The 20908-nt window shown below is 42.3% G+C and overlaps 2 protein-coding genes across 2 annotated transcripts in view; both read left to right on the top strand.

Moving 5' to 3' along the window:
* The first annotated feature begins 1994 nt into the window (after positions 1-1994).
* Positions 1995-13894, top strand: LOC133367657 (vomeronasal type-2 receptor 26-like). Its single transcript, XM_061591753.1, has 8 exons — positions 1995-2016; positions 2414-2594; positions 3866-3928; positions 4410-4701; positions 8223-8444; positions 8732-8959; positions 11667-11793; positions 12990-13894. Exons 1-8 carry the CDS (start codon positions 1995-1997, stop codon positions 13892-13894), a joined length of 2040 nt encoding a protein of 679 aa, XP_061447737.1.
* A 4403-nt stretch (positions 13895-18297) lies between these two features.
* Positions 18298-20908, top strand: part of LOC133367659 (vomeronasal type-2 receptor 26-like) — a 45888-nt gene continuing 43277 nt past the window's right edge. Inside the window, exon 1 of the mRNA XM_061591754.1 lies at positions 18298-18402. Within this exon, the coding sequence (XP_061447738.1) occupies positions 18298-18402 (105 nt within the window). The remainder of the gene's footprint in view (positions 18403-20908) is intronic.

The following is a 20908-nucleotide window of genomic DNA, read 5'->3' on the forward strand; positions in this document are numbered from 1 at the left end:
ATGGAAGCAATTTTTAAATATAAGACCAAGATACAAAACTTTAAATCAGTGTAGCAATGCAATCTAATACAGCAAAACAGATAATAGCCACAAGATATGCTGTGGTTAAACACAAGAATCTACATTTGGAGGGAAATTCTGTCAACAGGATCATACTGGTGCTGCTGGTGCTGCTGTGTCATATTGTATGCAAGAGACATTCTATTAACTGCAGCATTTATGATGATCCCCAGCCTATTCCTCATAAATTCTACCAGCCAGGAGACCTTCTGATTGGTGGGATTGTTTCTCAAGTCGTATACCTCTATAATAATCTCTCCTTCATAGAACAACCTGGACAGATCTTGATTAACGAACCAATGTAAGGCATCATCTGTTACTCATGTCATAATTTGTTTTTTCAGTGTGAGAGAAAGATGGCATCCCAGCAATATTTGGGCATGTTAGTCTTTTATTAATCTGTCTTATACTGTTGCATACAAACTCTTCACAGACTCTATGGGAATGAAAGGAATGAGTGGATTATTTTGTTGTATAGTTTTCCCCACCCCTGCCCTTCTCACATGTTGTTCACATCCCTGGCCTCCATCTGTGCTCCCTCCCATGCACTTCCAGACTTTAAAAAAAAAAATCATTTCACATTAATATGTTTTAGAGATACTACTCCTATTGCTTGTATAGTCTACTAGAGAGGGACAAAGTCATGACTATCACTTAAACTTAAAGCATAGAGGCAAAGGACACAGAATCAGATCTTACTCTGTGATGAGACATTATAGTGTACTTAGGTTTTCAAAAAGAACATGTGAGGACTGAAACTGAGGAGGATGAGAGTGTGTAAGTCAACTGAAACTCCAGCATCTGCTTGCATGCTGGACACAACCACCCTACCCTCCACTCTGAATTATCAGGGGTGCTATTGAGCATAAAGAGGCTTCTAAGCAGTAAGACACAGTCTTAGATCTTTCCATTCAGCGCAGAAATGCTGGGAGAGGATATGGCATCCAACTCTCCAATTTAAAACCTCACACATTCTTTTCCAACAGCTGAAGAGAGCTTGTTTCTAGGATATACATGCATTTGCAAGCATAGACTTGTCCACACTTATTCATTCTTTCCATTAAAAAGCAGATACATAAAATATCATAGGAGTGAATTTTTAAAAAATATAATAATTGGACCCCAACACCCCATGACATATCTGTGGTATTGCTTTAAAATATGGGTGAGTTAATGGAAGCTCCTGCACGGTACTTTCAACTTCCAATATCATATCTTATGCTAATGTAAATGTACTGCCTTCAAGTCGATTCCAACTTGTGGTGACCCTATGAATAGGGTTTTTATGAGTCTGAGAGGCAGTAACTGGCCCAAGGTCACCCAGTGAGCTTCGTGGGTATGTGGGAATTCGAACCCTGGTCTCCCAGGTGGTAGTCCAACACCTTAACCACTATGCCACACTAGATGCTAGATGCCCTTTAATTGCATTAAAAGACGTCAGGTGAAGTCAGATCACTATGAGTGATCTATTATTTTTTGTTTCAACTTACTTCATTTTATAGCCTGTCTTCTTTGGACTGTTGTTTGTTGGTGGTGGTGATCTTGTTTCTGTGCAAATGGATTGACTCCATTAAGTGCAGGGAAAACTTTACTAAGCACTATATTGATCCCAAACCATTTTCAGCATTTAGTTCTTCATGGGGGAAGTGTCAGGCTGCTGTTGTTGTTGTTGTTAGTGCTTGGGGGGAATGAGGTGCCAACATTCATATCTTGATAAAAGTGCCAATTTTTTTTGCTGCTAGCACAACAAACAAAAAGGTGACAATACTCCAGACTGGTAAGTACCGTCACAAAAAGGACTGGTTATTCTTATTTTATTACTGCTACCTACTACTATGAGGCACCACTGATGTATGCATTGCTTTCTAGCATTCAATTGGCCTTGACACCCTTTTTAGAACATTAGTGGAAAAGCACTAGGATCAGGAAGCAGGATGGGGCGTGGTGGAGGGTCCGGTGAGTGGTCCGGCTTCACCAGCAGCCCCCTTTCCTCCCCACATGGCCCACGGGAATTTGGCCACAGCCTGCCCACCCCTCGTGGGGCTGCTGCTGGTCCTTCGCCCCGCCCCCTTGGAATCAAAGGAGAATAAAAGCCCTTGGACTCCACACGCACAACTCGACGGGGCCCCAAAGAGCAACTCCGAGCTCCAAAAGGTCGCAGGGTGAGGAAGGGCAGCTGCCGCAGGGGGGGGATTTCCAAGCATCTTCAGTCCCGGCCCTCCTTCGTGCCTCAGTCTAGCACCACCCTGGGGAGCCCCTCCTCTCTTGGGGGACTTGGTGCCCCACCCCCAGGCTTTCCTTGCCTCCCATGGTGTGGCAGTCCTCACTAGCCTCCCACCCTCCCTCCCTGCAGAGGCGGGCCGCAGAGCCCAGTGGCTAATTCGCAGCGGCATCTTGCTGGTGGTCCTGGGCCACTTGACCTTGGTGCTGGGGGCCATCATCCACGGCTCCCTCCTGCTCCACATCACCCGGCCCACGCACACTATCACCTTGGAGTACGCTGTGGCTAATGTCATTGCAGTGGCTTCTGGGCTGTAGAGCACTGCTGCCGGCGTCCTGGCGGTCCTGGTGTCCCAGAGCTTCTCTCACCGTTGCATGGACACAGCACTGGTCCTCTGGCTTCCTTCCTTGTTAATGGCAGCAGTGGAAGCCGGTTTGTCTGCCTGGTGTTACACAGCCTCCCTCCCTCTCTGTGGAATTGGCCCCTCTTCAGCCTCTTACAAAGTGGCCCTGCTTCAGGCAGCTGCCCCACAGGAGGTTGCTGCAGAGGAAGGCTCTGAAGGGGAGCCTCACCACCAGCCTCTGGTTGAAATGGATGAGGAAGAGTGCTGCCTTTGAGGGTGGAGGGAAGAGAGCTACCCACTTTTGCTGCCAGACTGTCCTTCATGTTCTTGAACAGACAGATGGGCTTGTGTTCAAGGTGCAGAGCTAGCCAGGTAGGAATCTCCCCCAAATTGTTTTTTTAAGTGTTTTTAAATTTGTATATTTGTATATTTGTTTTTAATGTTTTTAATTGTTGTAAACCGCCCAGAGAGGTTCAGCTATGGGGCGGTATACAAATGTTATTATTATTATTATTATTATTATTATTATTATTAATAATAATAATAATAATAATAATAATAATAATAATAATAATAATAATAATAATAATAATAATAAAAGCAGCACCCAGTGAAGAAATCAGAGTGGTGTGCAATGCTTTCGACTGCAAACCTGATAGATGAAATAGATATCAGGTGGGGTCCACTAGTGAGGAAGGTGCCATGAGACAAGCAAAACAAATGAAAGGCTGAGGGAACAGAAAGAAGAAAATGAAAGGAGGAGGGGAGAGGAGATCAGAGAAGAGGAAAAAAGAAAGGGGAATAGAACACAGAGGAGTCAGAGGGAGGAACTGAAAGATGGTCAGGGTGAAAATAAAAAAGGAATGGGATGAAAGCCAAACTGAAAGTGAGGTGAAAGGAGGAAAGGGGGGTGGATAAAGGGAGGCATGACTGCACCAGAGGAACCCATTATGATTTTCCTCTCAGCATGAAGCCAATTCACTGTGTATGAAGTAAAAGGAACAGGAAGCCCATCAGCCAGGACTTTAAAGGCATATGCCAAACCCTCCTCCTGATACGTACCTGGAGGCTTACACAAACAAGTGGGTCCCTGAAAAACTCAATACTTGGCAGAGTGAAAGAATTCATTCCCCTGCATCCTGAGTATCTGAATCATACAATCATTCAGTCTCTGGCTGAAGACTCCCATCCAACAGACACTTCCCTAGAAATGCCAACTGCCCTGTCCTTGGGTGTTGTAGGTGGTGGTTGGGCTACACAACCTCTACATTGCTGGATCCCAGCAGTGAAGCTGGCACCTCCTGGTAAGAGCTTTTATCTCAAGGGAGCTATACCTCCAAGTGTAGAATAAAAGAACTTACATGAAGAGATTCAGGACAGATTGAAGAGAGTGTCTCACCCCGCAGAACTTTTTCAACTTAAGACGCTTTTCGGGACACAACAAGGAATTCTCAATAAAGTCTTCCTGTCAAATTCTAACTATGTATTGTGTCCAATGTTAACCATCATCACAATAGGCCCATTGAAGTTAATGGTCCTGACTAACTTAGGTCTATTAATTTCAGTAGATCTATTCTGAGTAGAATTTAGTCATCTATTACCTTATTTGTGCCTCCAATACAAATGGAGGCAATGGAACAAGGTGCTTATGACATGCTTTGCCAAACAGACCTCATAATAATTTCACTCTTGTAAGGTCTTTAAGGCATATAGATGAATAATGATGAAGACTACAAATGTGTTTGTTGGTGGTGCTTGATTAAATAATTGTAACTCTTATTGCAGTTCAGTGCCAAAGAACTATCAGCACATCTTGGGTTTAGCATTTGCTGTCAAAGAGATTAATGAGAATCCCAACATCTTAGTAAATATCTCCCTGGGATTCCACATCCTCAACAGCTACTACTCTGCAAGGATGACTTACAAGGCCACACTGAACCTGCTTTCTGCCCAACATAGTTTTCTTCCCAACTTCAAGTGTCACACACAGAAAAATCTGATAGCTCTCATTGGAGGATGTATCTCTGAAATCTCAGCCAATATAGCCATTGTTTCAGCAAGTCAGAAGATTCCACAGGTAAACTGTGTGCACGGAAATATGGAAATTTCACAACTGTGGTACATAATGTTATTTTCATCTGACAATATTCATTGTCGCATTTTCATTAGCAAACTAGTTAAATCTGAGCTTCATGATAATACCATCAGATGGGTTCCCATCTCACTGGAAAACAGTACTCAAAGGCTACTCATCAAACTAGAAATTTCACAGACATCTGTCTGGGGCATGGTACTCTTCAACATTTTTCTCAGTGACTCAGTTGAATGGATATAGGGAATCCCTATTAAACTGTTTAGAAGACATAACACTGGTAGGGGTAGTTAATACCTCAGAAAAACAGGAATAAAATTCAAAATGACCTTGATAGAATAAGTAATTGAGCTGAAAACCATAACATGAAATTCAACACAGACAAGCCAAAGTCTTATTTAGACCACACACACACACATACACACTCATAATTAAATGCAGCAGTATGTGCAAAAATGAAGTCAGGATTACTGTTGATCAAAAGCTAATCATATGTCAGCAGTGAGATGTGACTCCAAAAACTGGGGGGGGGGGACAAGGTTAGTGAATTTAAGGCTGTTTTAACAGAACTATAGTTTCCAAGTCACAAATTTTAAACATTCTTTTTTATTACAACTAGTCAGTTCTCATGCAATTCTTGGTACAATACTTTAAGAAGGATATGCAGACAAGTTGCAATAGATTCAGAGGTAGGAAGTGATGAAGATCATGAGAATGGAACAAAGTCCTATAAATAAGTTTGAAGGAACTGGGTATTTTTAGCCTGAAGAAGTGATTACAGAGGAGGGGGAAGAACTCTTGAAATATGTGAATGGCTGTCACATGGAAGAGGCAAAAAGATGTTTCTTCTGCAAGCACAGAGGATTATACAGCCACAAGAGTGGCTATATACTATAGCCAGTGGGGATTTTTCACATTCTGCAATGTTAAATTGAAAATACCCCCATGCCATTCTGATGCTTCCCATAAGCTCATTTCAAAGTAAAGCCTTACAAAACTTATAGTCCTGAACTCAGAAACGCTTGCTTAACAACCCTCTCAATTTTCATGGTGATACTCAAAAGAGAGAGAATAGAGAGTTCAAAGTGTAAAAAGAGAGAAAAAACCTCCAGAGCCCTTTTGGACTTTTTTCTCTGAGAGTTCTCATAATCTGTTGAAATTCATTAAGAGAGAGCTTCAGTGGCCAGACTGGTTTAACAGTCAGCCACTCTGATTGAAGTCTGTGAGGGAAACTGGGTGTCTTCTAGCACCCTTCACTGACTACACTTCCCAGGATTCTTTGAGAGAAGTTCTGACTGTCCAAAGTGAAATAAAGGCCAGGTGTGCATGTGGTCAGGGACAGCTTTCATTTAAATTTGGGTGGGAGTCTACATGTGCCTGCTGTAGAATAAAAAGGTGGGGGAAAGGCTGAAAAGCAATGATACTGTTCACAATGTTTTCCTTTTGGAAAGGAAAGGGGCTTCCCTTCTTCCCAGTGCCCACCCACCCAATCCCCCGCCCTGCCCCTACCCCAGGTCGGTGTTGGACTATGACCTGGGAGACCAGGGTTCAAATTCCCACACAGCCATGAAGCACACTGGGTGACCTTGGGCCAGTCACTGCCTCTAAGCCTCAGAGGAAGGCAATGGTGAAACTACCTCTGAATACCGTTTACCATGAAAACTCTATTCATAGAGTCAACATAAGTCAGGATTGACTTGAAGGCAGCCCATTTCCATTTTCAAAAATGATTGCACAGAAATAAATCCCATTGAACTCAAAACATATGCAAATAATCAAACCTACCCTCCCTTCTCCTTCCTCCTAATCCCCCTCTTGCCCCTTTCCTTCCCCTTCCTTTCCCCCTACCTACCCATCCCCTTCCAATCCCCTCCTTCCCTTTCCCCCTCGTCCCACTCCCCTTCCTCATCCCCATGACCAGTTTTACCTATCTTAAGCATGATTGCACGGAAGTAAATGTCATTGAACTCTATAAGCATGCAAATGATCAAACCTGCCCTCCCCACTCCCTTCCTTTGTCCCCCTCCAATATGCTCCCTCCCCCTCCCCCATGGTCAGTTTTTCCTAACCTACCCATCATTGCATAAGAGTAAATCCCATTGAACTCAACAAGCATGCAAATGATCAGACCTGCTTTTCCCCTCCTTCCCCTCTCCTCTCCCTTCCTCCTCCTCTCCCCTCTTCCTTCTTTCTCCTCCCCTGCCCACTCCAGCCCTCCCTCCCCCCCTGGTCACTTTTACCTATCCTAAGCATGATTGCACAGGAGTAAATAGCACTGAATTCAATAAACATGCAAATGATCAAACCTGTCTTTCTCCTCCCCTCCCCCTCCTGTCTGCTCCCATTCCAGTCCTCCCCTCTGCATTTCCTCCCCTCCCCCCTCCTCCTCCTCCTCCCCTCCCCATCTCCTGTGGTCAGTTTCACCTATCCTAAGCATGTTTGCAGGGGAGTAAATCCCACTGAACTCAATAAGCATGCAAATGATCAATCAACTCTCAGCAAACTTGCACAGGATCCCATTTCTTACCTCCGAGATTAAAAAGCAGGGAAATTAAGTTTGATAGAAATATATCTTGGCTATAGGTATGTTCTTAAAACGCAAGGTTTTTTGCCTATTAGTGAATAAGTATAGATTTTGATTCAACATTAGGAAAATTATCTAGTAGGCACAGTTCAGCTTGGTGAACTCTCCCATGCTGGTGGTCTCCAAGCAAAGGCTAGTCAGCCCTCTGTTGTTGCTCTCTAATTTTGGAATTTGTGCTTCATACAAGGAGATATTTGATAGCCTAAAGGAGCCCCTGCAGCTCTGTAAACCTATGATGCGATATCTCTTCTAACTTATCTTCATTTTTTAAATTATTATTTCAGCTCACTTATGGATCATTTTTACCAGCACAGGATGATAAAATGATGTTCCCTTTTTTGTACCAGATGGTCCCAAATGAAGCCCGACAGCACATAGGGGTTATACGGTTACTTCAGCATTTTAGATGGTTATGGATTGGGCTATTTGCTGTGGATGATGACAAAGGGGACAGGTTTTTACAAACAATGTTGCCAATACTTTCCCAGAATGGCATCTGTCATGCCTTCATAGTAAGAATACCAAAATGGACTTACGTGGATGAGATGATAGATTTGATTATAGAGCAGTGGAAAACCTATGAAATTGTCACCCAAAGAAAAGCTAATGTATTTTTTGTATATGGAGAACCTCCATCATTTCAAATTTTGAGAACAATGCTGTTTCTAGCACCTTTTTTATCACTCCCACCTCTTGGTAAAGTCTGGATTATTACATCACACTGGGATTTTGCATCAGTGCCTTTTCAAAAGATTTGGGATATACAAACCATCCATGGTTCCATATCCTTTACGGTTCACTCAGATCAGCCATTAGGATTCCAAAAGTTTATTGAATGATAAAACCTTCCTTGGCCAAAGGAGATGGTTTTATTCAGGACTTCTGGGAACAGGCTTTCAGCTGTTCATTAAAAATGTCTAAGGGGAAGGAGGAAGAAGAGAAGAAAACTTGCACTGGGGAGGAAAAGCTAGAAAGCATTTCTGGAATTTTGTTTGAAATGAGCATGACTGGCCACAGCTACAATGTCTACAATGCTGCCTATGCTGTTTCGCATGCTTTGCATGCCATAAAGAAATACAGCTCCAAACACAAAAGATTGAAAGAAGGAGAAAAACTGGCTTTTCTGAATGTCCAGCCATGGCAGGTAATTACAAATCAATACATTAAAAAGGGTGGGAGAGACTGGATTGTGATCCAGAGGTATTCATTTCATCTTCATCTGCATAAAAATGCAAATAAATTTGGATCAGTAGTGCTAGCTATTACAAAATTGATTTTTTTAAAATTATCATTGTTGTTTATAATCAGCAATCCACATTGTGCCAAACTGAGAAATTGAGAGAAATAATATATAGAAATATAAAATCACCACATATACTTTCTGAAGCTCACTGAGATGTTTCTGTTTGCTCATTTTCTCTTTGAATCTAGTTCCATCACTTTCTAAAGAGTATCTTATTCAATAACAGTGCTGGGGATACTGTGTGTTTTGATGAAAATGGAGAATTAGTTACAGGCTTTGATGTTACAAACTGGATGATGTTCCCCAATGGTTCAATGGTTAGAGTAAAACTTGGAAGACTGGAACTTCAGGCTCCTCTAGGGAAAGAGTTAACCATTCATGATGACCAAATTGTCTGGCATCAAAGCTTTAATCAGGTGAGAGATTGCTGCGTATTGGCAGAGATACAGTGGAAGTGCTACCATGTTGATTGTCCTCACCCTCTTAGTGGCTTTCAATGCCATAGACCATTATCTCCTCCTGATGTGACTCTTTGGGTTGTGGGTACTGTGTTACAACAGGAAATACACCTATTTACAGGGTTGTTATCAGAAAGTAGTACTGGGGGACCTCTGTTTAGCCTCATAGAAATTGCTCTGTGGGACCCCACCAGATTCCATCCTGCCTCCCATGCTATTTAATATCTATAAGAAATTGCTAGGATGATTCCAGGGATTTGGAGCTTGGTGCTGGTACCCAACTCTCTCTCCATTTCATCTGAATCAGGATAGTTTGTTGATGTACTGGACCAATGCCTGGAGTCAACGCGGGGGTGGGCTGGATGAGGGCCATCAAACTGTGACTGAATCCCAACAAGATGCATGCACTGTTGATGACAGTTCTTTTGTCTGGGAATTGGGGAGATAGGATGGTCTGAATGGGACAGCACTCCCAAAATGTATATATTTGGGAGCACTGCTTGACCTGATGCTATCATTGGAGGCTCAACCAACCTCAGTGGCAAGTAATGCCTATTTCCAGCTCAGTTGTCTTACCAGCTATAGACATTCCTGGACTGAGATGGTCTGACATCAGTAATCCATGCTTTGGGGACCTCACATTTGGATTATTGCTATTTAGTCTGTGTGGGGCTTCCCTTGAAAATGGTCCAGAAACTGCAGCTAGTGCAGAATGCTGTTGCCCGGTTATTAATTGGGGCAGTGAGATGGGAGTATGTAGCTCCAATCCTCAAAGTACCTTACTGGTTTATCAAGTCCTAATTCAAGTATCTGCAAAAGCACCTGTCCCAGTACCAACCAGTTTGATCCTTAAGACTGATATGAGGGTAGGGGGCTCTGTCTAATCATATTCTCCATTAGGATTAATGGCTCAGGACCTTCTCCTGGAATTATGTTTGCCCTCTTCACTTTTATCATTCAGACATCAATTTGACATCCTTGCTTACTGAAGCCTTTACAAATTGATATCTTGCTGTTTTTATGATCAACATCTGCAACTGATCTCTGTGTTTTAATGATTTTGCTATTTTCTAATTATTTCTGATTATGTTATGTATTTTATTTACTGATGCATCGCATTGTTTTACATTTTAATGTACATCATCCTGGGTGCCTTCAGAAGAAGGGTAATTTATAATGCAATGAATTTATTATATTATTGTTATTATTAATAATAATTTTTAAATCACAATTCTTTTCTTTTTAAAATTTTCACATAAGACAATTCCAATGTTTTTAAATATGTCTTACTGTGTTCCAAATTTAATCCTACTAAAATGCCACAGAATCTATTCATGAACTTCTTTCAGGAAAAGTAAAAAATAAAAAAGGGTTCCAGGTCTCATTTCTAAAGCACATTTTTCATCCTGCTAGATATATGTTTTAGATGAGAGAGCACCAATACATTTTCAGTCTTAACCAATGAAGCCCAATAATCAATAGAAGCCAATCAACATGTGATCCTCAAATAGTCTTCATTCAGACATAGTTTTACAACTCTGCCACCTGGTCTGCCAACATGTGAGACTACTTTGTGTTTTGTCCAGCCCTAAGCAAGTAATAGAGACTGGGGAAGTGCTGCTTTCTGTCTCGGCCTGATCCTTGTAATTCTACTTAGGTGTTAAGAGACCATCTCTGCATCCCTTTGAGCTTATAAATTCATTTTGATTTATTCTTTATAAACCATCTCTGCTGAAAAGGAACTAACTTCATCAGGAAAACTCCAGACACACTCAATTTCCCCATTGAAGTCCAACCCTGGACTGGTGGCTTTGGCAGATGAGGGTTGCACTTGTGGACAACTCCATCAGATCATACAATTTTCAGTTACCAAAGCAGTTTGGCCTCACAGATTCCTCTTGAACGGTTCAGAGACTGGGGTAGCTGATCACTGCTTCTAAATGTCTTTGATTAGCTAGGAGAGGCGTTTCCCCTGTCAGTGCAAAGTATCTCTCAGTCAGGAAAGCTTTCAGTTCTTCTCTGTCTCAGATGTCAGTCTTACTGGATGCAAATTCACTGGCATCTCTTTTGTAATTTAATGTCAACAACTCACTATTCAAAGACTACTCATACACAAAGCAGTCTAGATTTCTTCAGTCATTCAAACCACATATGATTAGAATTGCATGACGGGGGAGGAGCACCTCTGTTTGCCATTGCTGTCACCTCCCTCCTTGTGTTGGAGGCTGAATGTGTGCAGCAGGGCGTCATTTATGTGGACTCATCAGATAATTTAGAATTTTGATTATGCAGATTTCTAAATTGTGCAGGAAACCACACAAGTAGAATGGGTGCCCCCCAGGAGACATTCAGCCCTATAAAGGGTGTCATGCCTGTGTGATGGTGCCATCAGTCTTATCCCAGTCTGCTCCTCACATGACTCTAATTGCATGTGAATGACTGATGAGGGCTTGAGGGCTATTGTCTCGTTGCCAATATCTGTTACATAGAAGCATAGGAAGCTATCTCATACTGAGTCAGACCATTGGTCAGTCTAGCTCAGCAATGTCCACGCTGACTGGCAGTGGCTCTCCAGGGTTTCAGGCAGGGACATTGGACCTTCTGCATGCAAAGCAGATGCTCTACCACTGAGCTACAGCCCTTCTTTATATATGATTCTGTACAGGTGCTGCCTCTTTCTGTGTGCAATGACTACTGCTATCCTGGCTACAGCAGGAAAAAGAAAGAAGGAGAGTTATTCTGCTGCTATGATTGTGCTCCGTGCCCGGAAGGGATGATCTCTAACAAGAAAGGTAAGAGGCATAATTTACAGAGAAATCAAGCAATTTCCATAATATTTCTAGTCATTTATTTGGAGAATACATATTCCAAGAATGTTTATGAAGGTGCTTCACAAAACAGGTTGTGTTTTTGAAAATCAAGAGTTTAAAGGAGAGAGGGATGACAAGTAAAATTTCGTAAAAGACTTACCAAACATAAAGTAGCATCACATACTCAAGATGTACTAAAAAGCCAATCATAAGACGTAAAGAAATCAAAGTGGGCAAATTTATACCTCCCTCCACAGGCTAGGCAAAGCTACCCATAAGGCCCTTCTTTAGGCTCAGACAATAATATATCTGAGGTAAGAACCAAAATGAGACCCTCGCCAACAGATCTTAATGCAAGACTAGTCATATGACTAAAGCTGTTGCTGTAGATACCAGTCATCCATCAGACATTTGAATTAGGCATAAAAATGTAGTGCAGTGTGGGGAAAATAAATTTTATCTTACAGGAACATATTTCAGTAGAGCTCCAGAGGCTCCAATATGTATCGTTGAGGACAAAACTCCAAGTGCTCATTCTTACCAAGCATAACATAATGTGGCCTGAATAACTTTCTAATGAGTTGGATCCAGCTAGTTGCACTTGGTTCCCGTTGAAATCAATGTCACTTTAGTTAATTCATGACTAACTTTTCACATGATCTCAATGGGACCTACATATTTATGACACTTTTTATCTTTCTTTTCTTTCACACTCAAAACAGTACACATGGAGCTTCCAAGTTATCAAGCATCCAGCTACTGATCAGCATAGCTGTGATATCTGCCTTCAGAGCATGATCTGAGACTATAGTGCTCTCAATACCCACATGAAAATATTTTATTAATAAATCAACAATAGTAGTTTATATTTGATGTGAGTAGTACTTTGTGGGTATTTAAAGTGCTGCACACATATTTTCCCAGTAACTCATAAAACACATTCTATGATCATTTTACAAAGCCTTAAAAAGAATGGCTTTTGCCAAAGTGTGACTGCAGACCTCATGACTTGAGATCTGAATCATGGACCCCTGACTCACAGAACAACAATAAGCCACTGCATCAGAGTAGTGCAAGAGAACAAAAATATATTTCCACAGACCCTTTTAACAAACCTGCTCAGATTGATATTACTCAACATCTTGAAATATTGAAACAGCTCTTCCTTTTCTTCCCAGACATGGATGCTTGTATCAGTTGTCCAGAAGACCAATATCCCAACAAGGAACAGAAACAGTGCATCCCTAAGGTTCTAAGCTACCTATCCTACAAAGGAAGTTTAGGGGTCATCTTAACTATATTGGTTATTTCTCTTTCTTTGGTCACAGCTTTAGTACTTGGGACTTTTGTGAAGCACAAGGACACTCCCATAGTTAAAGCTAACAATAGAATCCTCACCTACATCCTCCTTATCTCTCTCCTCCTCTGCTTCCTCTGTTCCTTGCTCTTCATTGGACAACCTGGAAAGGTGATCTGCCTTTTGCGACAAACAACTTTCAGCATCATCTTCTCTGTAGCTCTTTCCTCTGTGTTGGCAAAAAACATCACTGTTGTTTTTGCATTCATGGCAACCAAACCAGGACTGGGAATGAGAAAATGGATAGGGAAAGGTCTGGCAAATTTGATAATCCTTTCCTGCTCCTCTGTTGAAGCAGGCATTTGTACCGTTTGGCTATTTACTTCTCCTCCATTCCCAGATATGGACATGCACTCAGTGAATGGAGAAATCATCCTGGAGTGTAATGAGAGTTCACCTACCATGTTTTACTGTGTCTTAGGCTATATGGGCTCCCTGGCAATTACCAGCTTCATTGTGGCTTTCCTTGCTAGGAAATTGCCAGATAGTTTCAATGAAGCCAAGTTCATCACTTTCAGCATGCTGGTGTTTTGCAGTGTTTGGTTATCATTTGTTCCAACCTACCTGAGCACCAAAGGAAAATATATGGTGGCTGTGGAGATCTTCTCCATCCTGTCCTCCAGTGCTGGGTTACTGGGTTGCATCTTTTCCCCTAAATGCTACATCATTGTGCTGAGGCCTGATCTGAATAGCAAGGAGCAACTAATAAGGACAAAAATGAAATAAGTGATTGCCTTTATATTGCTGAGACTTACTGCTTTTGATCGGTTGATGGTAGTGGGTACGATGACACTTCCATATGTTAACATCCTGTTCAACTTCTTTTCAGCAGGGTTGGGCAAAGACCAGCTCACTTTAGTGAGCTTAGTACCTTGATTCTACTCTCACACACACCCCTCTTCCCTGCCTGCTACCTTCTCCCTGAAGGGAAAAATATATTACTTTGTAATTCAGGATGGGGCAGCATACCCTTCCAAAATGAAATTGGTCAACTGCACTGGACCTCCTTACTCTATAACCTTTACTAAACTGATTAGCGATGTCTATTTCCACCTTCATTGGACTATCATCTTGATTATTTTCACACACATGCCACCCTACATAGACTTCTATCCCATCCCAAAAATAATAGGGGCCAGGATGTGGTAGGATGTAGCAGCTCCTTTGAAACTGGGAGAAGCTGTCCTCCCTCCTGTTAGTTGAAAGCTTAGTGGAGTTTGTGTCTTCTGTTTTTTTATTTCTTCCCACTCTTCACCATAAAGCCCATATTTAAAAGGGTTACATTCAGGTTCATCATTTTTCTGCTCTCTGGGTGCTAAATTATGAAGAATAATAATATTTTTAAAAACACAGTTGCTTCCCTTCTTTGTAAACAAGCACAGCAGATTTCTGATCTCATGAATTCATTAAAAAAAATATTTCGAACAATTTTACTTATTCTGAGACCAAATTGTTTCTCTAAGCCAATATTAATGCTTTTGAATAATTCTTACTGCATTGCAGTTTTACTAGCAGTAGTTCTGATAAATATTGTCATGATATCTCTACTATTTCATTAATTGATTTCTGAGGTCCTCCAAAGCACCTATCACCTTACTATTTGCATAGTTATTTTCATGTTGAAAGCTTTTTTGATGATGACCCTTAGTATTAGTTAATTTGGTCTATCAATAAATTTTATGGAGCCCAATCAAAATCAGATTCCCAATTAATCAGTTCTTATCAGTTCACAACTGTCTTGATTCTCCAACAATTGAGACAATTTGTTGTTTTCTTGCATCAAGCCTCAATTTACTGGAAGTAAGAGAAGGAGGAAGCACTGTTTTCATCTTCCTGTTGATCAATTTAATTACATGTAAGTGAAGGGTGAAGGGAAGAGAGTATCTGGGGCTTATGAACTCATCTGGTTTTGGTTTTCCTTAAATCACCTCTGGAGAGATGGAGAGGACTGAACCACAGCAGCAAGAAAGCAAAAACCCAAAAACTCTGGAGAGAGGAAGGAGGTGGCAGCAGACACAGGGAGAACAAGTGTAACTATAGAGGTAGAACAAGACCAGCAGCTGCACTTCATGGATTTTCAAGTGAATACATTGTACATTTTAAATATATAACATCAAAATATTGATTCCACCCACCCTCCCACTCAAAATAACAGCTGACTTAGAGGGAACATAAACATGTTGTTTGATGCCCATTCACTGTCCCCATGTCCCTCTCATGGTTTTAGACATCAGAATTTTAACAAAAGAATCAGAAAGCAAAATGATTTTAATGTTATTTTTATTAAGAAGTGGAGGGAGAAATTGACTCTAGTTAATTTGACATCTGTAAAAGAAAGTTACAAAGCAAAATGTGGAGGCAATATTCTAAAGCTTTTAAGGCAGATACAGAGGTGCTATGTTGCTAAAGATGCTTAGTCACTTAATCACTGTTGCTAAGTGTGGCACCACATATCTCTGGAAGAATCCAGATGTAAATTGAGGAGGCTTAGAATGGCATATGCATGGCCCTGTCCCATAATTTATGCCTCATACCCCAGATTTATTGTGGTGCTTACTGCTTTTCAATCTGTAATTGCAATGTATTGCAATGTATCACGCAGAGAGAGAGAGAGAGAGAGAGAGAGAGAGAGAGACCCCTTACCTGCAGTGGGACAGGAAACCAGAGAGAGAGAGAGAGAGACCCCTTACCTGCAGTGGGGCAGGAAACCAGAGAGAGAGAGAGAGAGAGAGAGAGAGAGAGAGAGACCCCTTACCTGCAGTGGGACAGGAAACCAGAGAGAGAGAGAGAGAGAGAGAGACCCCTTACCTGCAGTGGGACAGGAAACCAGAGAGAGAGAGAGATACCCCCCTTTTCTGCAGTGGGACAGGAAACCATTGTCCTTATTTGTACACAGCTCTTAACCAACCCCTGGTGCAGGGGAGGGCTGGGGAACATGAGATCCCTGCATTCTCATAATGAGAAATTCTCCAGTTGCACTTATTGAAGTGTCTTCCACCCCATTAGGGCAAGCTGAGCCTTTAGTGTTTAGTGGCAAATTCGAAAGTGCAGGGTCTCTTCATAATAGTGACTCCATGCCCTCTCACAGCTATGCCCACTTTCCATCTTCTCTCATCTTCCTTGTTCTCCTTGTCATCTCCAAGTCCGCACTTCACTACAATAGATGTCACTTGGAGCTAATAAGGGGGGGCTGCATGTTAGCCATTGAGAAGAGTCTTCTCAGGGCCTGGCTCACTTTCTTTCACTCTGTTGGCTCCAATCATCATAAAAGGACAATGACTCGATTCCGTGGCTAATGTGCCCCCCTTTCATGCTGATTGACACATATATAGGAATCTGGCTGGGACCCTGGTCCCAAAAAAGTTAGGGGTCTATGACCCCCCCCCCCACAACCCTGGATGACTACATCTCTGGTTAGAAGTAGAAAGAAAATAAAGTGTCTTTTTGTACAACATGCAATCAAGTTAAGGAATTCAGGGCTGGATGGCCACTAATTTGGATGGCTTAAAAAAAAAGATGCATCTATGAAGGATTATGTGTATCAAGCACATGATAGCTAAATGGAATCTACATTCAGAGGCTGTATACTTCTGGTTGGCACATCCTGATTTGCTTATGGGCATTTGAAGTAATTTGTTTGGCTGCTGTTGAAGACAGAGTAGTTATGTTCAGATGTAATGCTAAACCATGGTGGCATATTGTGTGAATGAACAGCTATAGGTCACATACTCTCTTGTCCCATGCAATCAGAAGCAAGGGACACATTTGGGAGATATTTGGGAGATATTTGTTGTTGTTATGTGTCTCCAAGTTGACTACGACTTATAGCGACCCTATGAATCAGTGACCTCCAACAGCATCTGTCATGAACTGCCCTGTTCAAATCTTGTAAGTTCAGGTCTGTGGCTTCCTTTATGGAATCAATCCATCTCTTCTTTGGCCTTCCTCTTTTTCTACTCCCTTCTGTTTTTCCCAGCATTATTGTCTTTTCTAGTGAATCATGTCTTCTCATGATGTGTCCAAAGTATGATAACCCCAGTTTCATCATTTTAGCTTCTAGTGATAGTTCTGGTTTAATTTGTTCTGACACCCAATTATTTGTCTGTTTTGCCTAGAATGCCCTCCCTTGTCCTTAACATGGCTGCAACCATATCTACTCAGGGGTAACTCCTATTGAGTTCTATGGGGCTTAGTTCCTTAATAAGGATGTTTACAGTTGCTGCCTTCAGGGGCATCCATCTGTGCTCCCATCTAACATCTCTGCAACACTAAGCTCCTTTCTTCCAATAATGGCCTGGCCTGAGGGCACGTAAACGCTTCTTGCCAGAAGCAAGTAAGCTAGATTAAATGTTCTCTAAAGGTGTTGAACTGTGACCTGGGAGACCAGGGTTCGAATCCCCACACAGCCATGAAGCTGACTGGGTGACCTTGGGCCAGTCACTGCCTCTCAGACTCAGAGGAAGGCAATAGTAAACCACCTCTCTCTGAATACTGCTTACCATGAAGACCCTATCTGGGATCAACTTGAAGTCAGTCCATTTCCATTTTGCATCACCCTAAGCTTGTGAGAAAGAATGACCTTGTCACTTCAGATGGCCCTAGGAACACCCTATTTTAGGTAAGATTTCTATTTTAATCTCCAGAGAATTTTTTTTTGAATGGTATGCTCCAAGCAACTGTGATTGATACAATGTATCATGTTTAATGATGTCACTAGGGCCTGCCCTGTGATGTCACTAGGGCCCGCCCCGTGATGTCACTAGTGACTGGAGGTCTCCGCAGCGTCACTCTTCCCTCATGCTCTGTGTTGGGAGGCACGAGGGAGGAGGTTGTGGAGTGCTGGAGAGAGAAAAAATGGACGGAGAAGGCAGCAGCAGAATGGAGGGGAAGAGAGCTGTGGTGAGTGAGGATGGTGTGTGTGCGTGTGCACGTGTGCCCCGTGTGTCCTGCTGCCCCCCCACTGCTCATACCCCCGCAGCTCCTGCCATCCCTACCGCGTGTCCTGCTCCCGCCCCTGCCACCGCATGCCCCTCCGCCGCCGCCGCGCCACACTTCCTCTTGGAGCCGCCACTGCCGTTCCCCTTCTTTCACAGGAAGGCTGAGGAGGGCGCCCTGGGGCACCAGCCTTCATGCCGTCTCCCCTCGTGGTGCGTGGCAACTACTTTCTGCTGCCGCCGAAACACGCGCCTCGAACAACCCAAGCCGGCTGTGCCTTGTCCCGCTGCGGCTCCCAGGTATGTAGAGCTGCGTAATGCTCCTCCACAGAGTCTCTTTTGCTGGCCGAGCAAACAGCGGGCTACGGCAATGCTTTCCCTCCACTCCCCAGCTCGCCCAGTCAGAGCTCCCCGCAGCGGCTTGCCTCACGGCTGCTGTGCCAGAGTGCGCCTTTCTCTCTTTTCAGGCGAGGGAACCCACGCAGACAGCCACCCCTCCCGCAGTCTCCGCCGCAAGGCAGGTGGTCGGTCTGTGGGTGTGCCAAGGAGTCCATTTCATCCTAGTTCTTGTACACCCCTGTTCACAGATGGATTTTTTTTTACTGATGTGGGTGGGTGGCTCTGTGTGTGTGGAAGTGGAATCATATTCTTTTAGTGACACAACTTGACCCAAGTTGACCTTTGTTGATAAGGAAGGCAGACTTTTAATCAGGGTATGTGTGTTTGTATGTTGGATGTTACATACATGTGTGTGTCTGTGTGTGAATAGATGTAAGTTCCTTAAGTCCACTGATTTCAATAGGTCTACCTGAGTGTCATCAGCATTGGGTATCATCCATTCACACACCCATGAACTGGGCAAATACCTTCTAAAGACACTCAAGTGGCTTCCATTCTTGTTGGAAAATTCCATGACGACAAATTGGGGAACATGTAATATGAGGATTTTCTGCATTTACCTTTTCATGTGTCTGCTTTGAAAGCTAAGATCAAGAGTGTTCCCCCACATTTTCTGGTTCCAACACAACACCCACATTCATCAGAAAGATCACCTTGATGATGTTGTGAAGAATTTTGTGCACTTGGCCAGTTAACTGTTTGAATAGTTACGCTCAGGCTGCAATCCTAAACACACTTACTAGGAAGTAAGACCCACTGGAGAAAACAAGACTGATTTCCAAGGTTTGTGTAGTTAGGCTGAATCTTATATACAGGATTGGACTCAGTGGGATTTATATCTGAGTAGCATGCACAGGACTGTGCTGTCAAAACTCTTGTCACTCCCAAAAGCTAAAAAGACTTTTGTAGTGCATGACAAAGCAAGTCTGTGTATGAAGCCAGAATCTCTGTCTGAAGACTCAAGCTATCAACAAACTCCCACCCACTCAACAAAGTCATCTTCAATATGCCCAATAGGTTGTTTCAGTCCCAAACTAGAATTTTGTTCATGGGCATAGCTCCTGGCTCCATCTCCAGAGAGTTTTGGCTGGACCAAAATGGGAAAAGCAAGGGTGCCACTTTAGATAACAGTTCCAGAGGTCTTTAAAATATACAGCAAGCTTATCCTGTAATAGCTTTAAAAATATTTTCAGTGATCTCACAAACGATTCCCATTCAGGCAGTGACCAGACCCCAGGCTTACTTTCAGTTCAGGTTGTTGCATCATGTGATCTCAGACCATGCCCTGAGACTGGTCAGAAATACATTTTTATAGATGTAAGTCATAAGGAAAGAATATAGGGAAAGATCAGTGTGTACATGATGTGTCAATGTTTCCAAAGCAAGTTGTAACTATTTCAAACCTCCCTGAGTTTCTAGTGATTGTCTGTTTTCCCTCTATAAGCTAATGATTAGGTTTCTTAAAACAGTTTTTCAAACTACTTTCCAAATGAGTTATATGCATTGATTTGTAAATCACCAAATCTTGTTCTTGAAAAAATATATTGTTCATTCTTTCACAGTCATCGGAGATTTATACTGTTTTCCACAGATGTTCAAATATAGTTGCTAACAGTTTAGATATTTCCACTGCCTGTGCCTTCAGCACCCTGAGGTGTAAGTCATTAGCACCTGCTGTCTTAAAATCATTAAGATTAGTTCTGCTTTGTTTCTACCCTTACCTGCACCTCTTTCCCTTCAACTACCATGACTAGCATTTTTGTGAAGCTAGAGACAAACCCCCACACTGCTGCCTGGATCTAAGATGCTATTCAGCAAGAGAACTTTGAGCTTAAGTCTATTCTCTGCTAAATAAAATTAGTATTTCATAGGAGAAACTCATTCCACGCCCTCCTCATATGGAGGTTTTATTATGGGAAACTGCAGCTGAAGACCTTGTGACAATGTTAATTTGACAATAAGATGTATTGATTTCTCACTTCTGTTCAGACTTGTAGGAATCTATTGACTAAAAAAATTCACTTCAAGTGAATGAGCATCTGTCAAAAGAAAGCAAGCAAGCTTCAGAAAATTCTTTGTGGAACTGTTACTGAAAGATTGGTACAACACACACATTTTGCATACCACGGACTGCAAAAAAGACAAATAATTGGGTGTTTGAATAAATTAAACCAGAACTGTCACTAGAAGCTAAAATGGTGAAACTGAGGTTATCATACTTTGGACACATAATGAGAAGACATGTTTCACTAAAAAAGACAATAATGCTGGGGAAAACAGAAGGGAGTAGAAAAAGAGGAAGGCCAAACAAGAGATGGATTGATTCCATAAAGGAAGCCACAGACCTGAACTTACAAGATCTGAACAGGGTGGTTCATGACAGGTGCTCTTGGAGGTCACTGATTCA

The sequence above is a fragment of the Rhineura floridana genome, chromosome 11 (assembly GCF_030035675.1).
Source record: "Rhineura floridana isolate rRhiFlo1 chromosome 11, rRhiFlo1.hap2, whole genome shotgun sequence".
Taxonomy (NCBI): domain Eukaryota; kingdom Metazoa; phylum Chordata; class Lepidosauria; order Squamata; family Rhineuridae; genus Rhineura; species Rhineura floridana.